Source organism: Bison bison, unplaced genomic scaffold (assembly GCF_000754665.1).
Source record: "Bison bison bison isolate TAMUID 2011002044 unplaced genomic scaffold, Bison_UMD1.0 scf7180017848698, whole genome shotgun sequence".
NCBI classification, from domain to species: Eukaryota; Metazoa; Chordata; class Mammalia; order Artiodactyla; family Bovidae; genus Bison; species Bison bison.
In genome coordinates, this window is record NW_011479271.1 from 42,187 (window position 1) to 44,364 (window position 2,178).

General features: G+C 66.0%; 1 protein-coding gene across 1 annotated transcript in view; it reads left to right on the top strand.

Moving 5' to 3' along the window:
- Window positions 1-2,178, top strand: part of KNDC1 (kinase non-catalytic C-lobe domain (KIND) containing 1) — a gene marked incomplete at its 3' end in the record, with an annotated part of 39,889 nt that overhangs the window by 15,774 nt on the left and 21,937 nt on the right. The window contains exons 5-6 of the mRNA XM_010845845.1: window positions 157-274; window positions 1,377-2,059. Coding sequence (XP_010844147.1) covers window positions 157-274; window positions 1,377-2,059 — 801 coding nt within the window. The remainder of the gene's footprint in view (window positions 1-156; window positions 275-1,376; window positions 2,060-2,178) is intronic.

Here is a 2,178-nt window from a genome sequence, read left to right on the forward strand (position 1 = left end):
TGCGCCTTGTAATGGTCACGGGCGGGACAGAATCTGCGGGTTTCCGTAAGCCCCCCCCCAGCCCCGGCCCGTGACCCCAGAGCTTGAAAGGCTTAACGGTCGAGGGTGGGGGCCGCCCTGGGGCGGGGGCGCGGGCTGAGCACCGGCCCGCCGCAGAGCATCATCGCGCTGTGCGAGGAGAAGATGCAGCTCACGTCGTCCTGCCGCCTGTGCCGGAGCCTGTCGGCCGCCGGGAGGAGAGTGCTCTCCATCGAGTCTTTTGGGGCGTTCCAAGGTAAGCACACCCGCCAGCGGGCCAGCACGCGTGCGCAGGCACTACCGCGCGTGTAGCCGTGCACGTGTGGGTGTGCACGTCAGCACCAGCGTCCTCACACACCGTGGAAGCACCCACACTTACGTGCACCCGTATCCAAACAGATCACATGCGGCCCCCCCAGCACACACACAAACATACATGTATGTGCAAACTCGGACACGCCTATTTAGACCACTCAGCCAGCAGGCACACACGCTGCGCACGCCCACAGCTCACACACGCACATGTACACACACCCAATCAGGTGAGGGGCAGGCCATCTGGGACGTGGGTGCTCAGGACCCCGCACCTCTGTCCTGCTCTGTGGGCCTTGGGGCTGTGGACCCAGCGCCGTCCTCTGGCAGCCCCCTAGTTCTGCCACACACGCTGTTGCTGAAGCATGTGGGACTTCCGCGGCCCTGGGTGTACTCTCGACTGGCACTCTGAACTAGTGCCGGCGTCTGCTCTGAGCTGTGCTCGAAGCACGGAGCCCCGCAGGGCCCGGGGGAGGCAGAGCCTCTGGGGCGGCAGGGCCCCTCTCCCAGCCAAGCAGCAGCTTCTCCCGCCAAGTCGGCGTTCGTGGCGCTGCAGTGGCACTGGGCCCGCTGGCGGTTCTAACAGTGGGGAGGCTCTGGGGCGGGGCCTGCAGTCCCCCAGCAGTAGGAGGGCAAGCGTCTCTAGAGCGGTTCACACACACGCGTGTGCGCGGAAGGCTTTGCGTCAAGATGAGGCGGGACTGCAGCCAGGTTTAATTTATTCCTTTGGGGAGGATCGCTTGTGTAATTGTAATAGCAAAACGATGTGCTTTTTGGATGAGGTGATTAGACAGGCCTTAGGAAACGTTTCCCCCGCGGGAAGCTCATCCCCGGTGGCGGGGGCGGGCACCAGAGCCTTGGAGACTTAATTAGCCAGGATGGTGCGATTAAGGAGGCAGGCCCGGGCGTCTCTGGGCCAGTACGGGGTAGGGGGTGGCCAGGGGTCCTGCAGCAGCGTGTTCACTGGTGCCCGTGGGCAGGGGAGGCAGGGAGAGGCCCACCCAGGCTGCCGCCCTCCGCAGTGACCATGCCCTGCTCTCCTCCAGATGTCAGCGACATCACCTGGAGGGGGCGACTGGCTCCTAGAGGTGCGGGGCCCAAAAGGCAGCTGGGGGACCATTCTGCTGACCCCGAGGCCCTGCCTGCCCCGGAGGGCTGGCCCCCGAGCCCCACCAGAGAAGGCCCAGAGCACCCCGGGACCCCACCTTCCAAGGCTCTGCTGTCTTCCCCTGTGAAGAATGGAGAGAGCCCAGGTCAGGAGGGGCTGGCCCCCAAGAGGCTGGCCTGCCTCCTCCTGGACGCCCAGCGGCCTCCAGCTGACCAGGACAGAGGCTTCCTGGACAAGAGCCGCCTGAGAAAGGTGCGGACGCTCCCCCGGCTCCCGCCCGACGGCCCCGAGTCCGGCGCCCTCTGCCTGTCGCTGACCAGCGTGAAAACCCCGCTGCCCACGTCGGAATTCTTCCCTCCAGACACCAAGAAGGCCTTTCCGGAGGGGAAACATGGCCTGTCCAGCTTCCAGGCACAGCCTGGATCCAGACTGTGGCTGGAGCGAGAGCTCGAGCTCCGTCGCCGAGGGGACAAGAGGGTGGGCGGCGTCAGCCCTGCGCGGGAAAGCCCCCCGCCTGGTTCCGAGGGCCCTCGAGATGTGGGTGGAGACCCAGGGACTCTGGAGCCTGACGAGGGGACTGCGGACGGAGCTGGGGAGCCGGACAGGGCAGCTGCCGAGCAGGTGGGTGACTGGGTCCCACACGCTGGGCGGGTCCTGCGCAGGCTCACGGGCGCCCTCCGAGTGCTGGGCATTTACCCCAAAGAAGGAGGGCAGCCTCAGCTTCACTTTGGCTCAGTTTC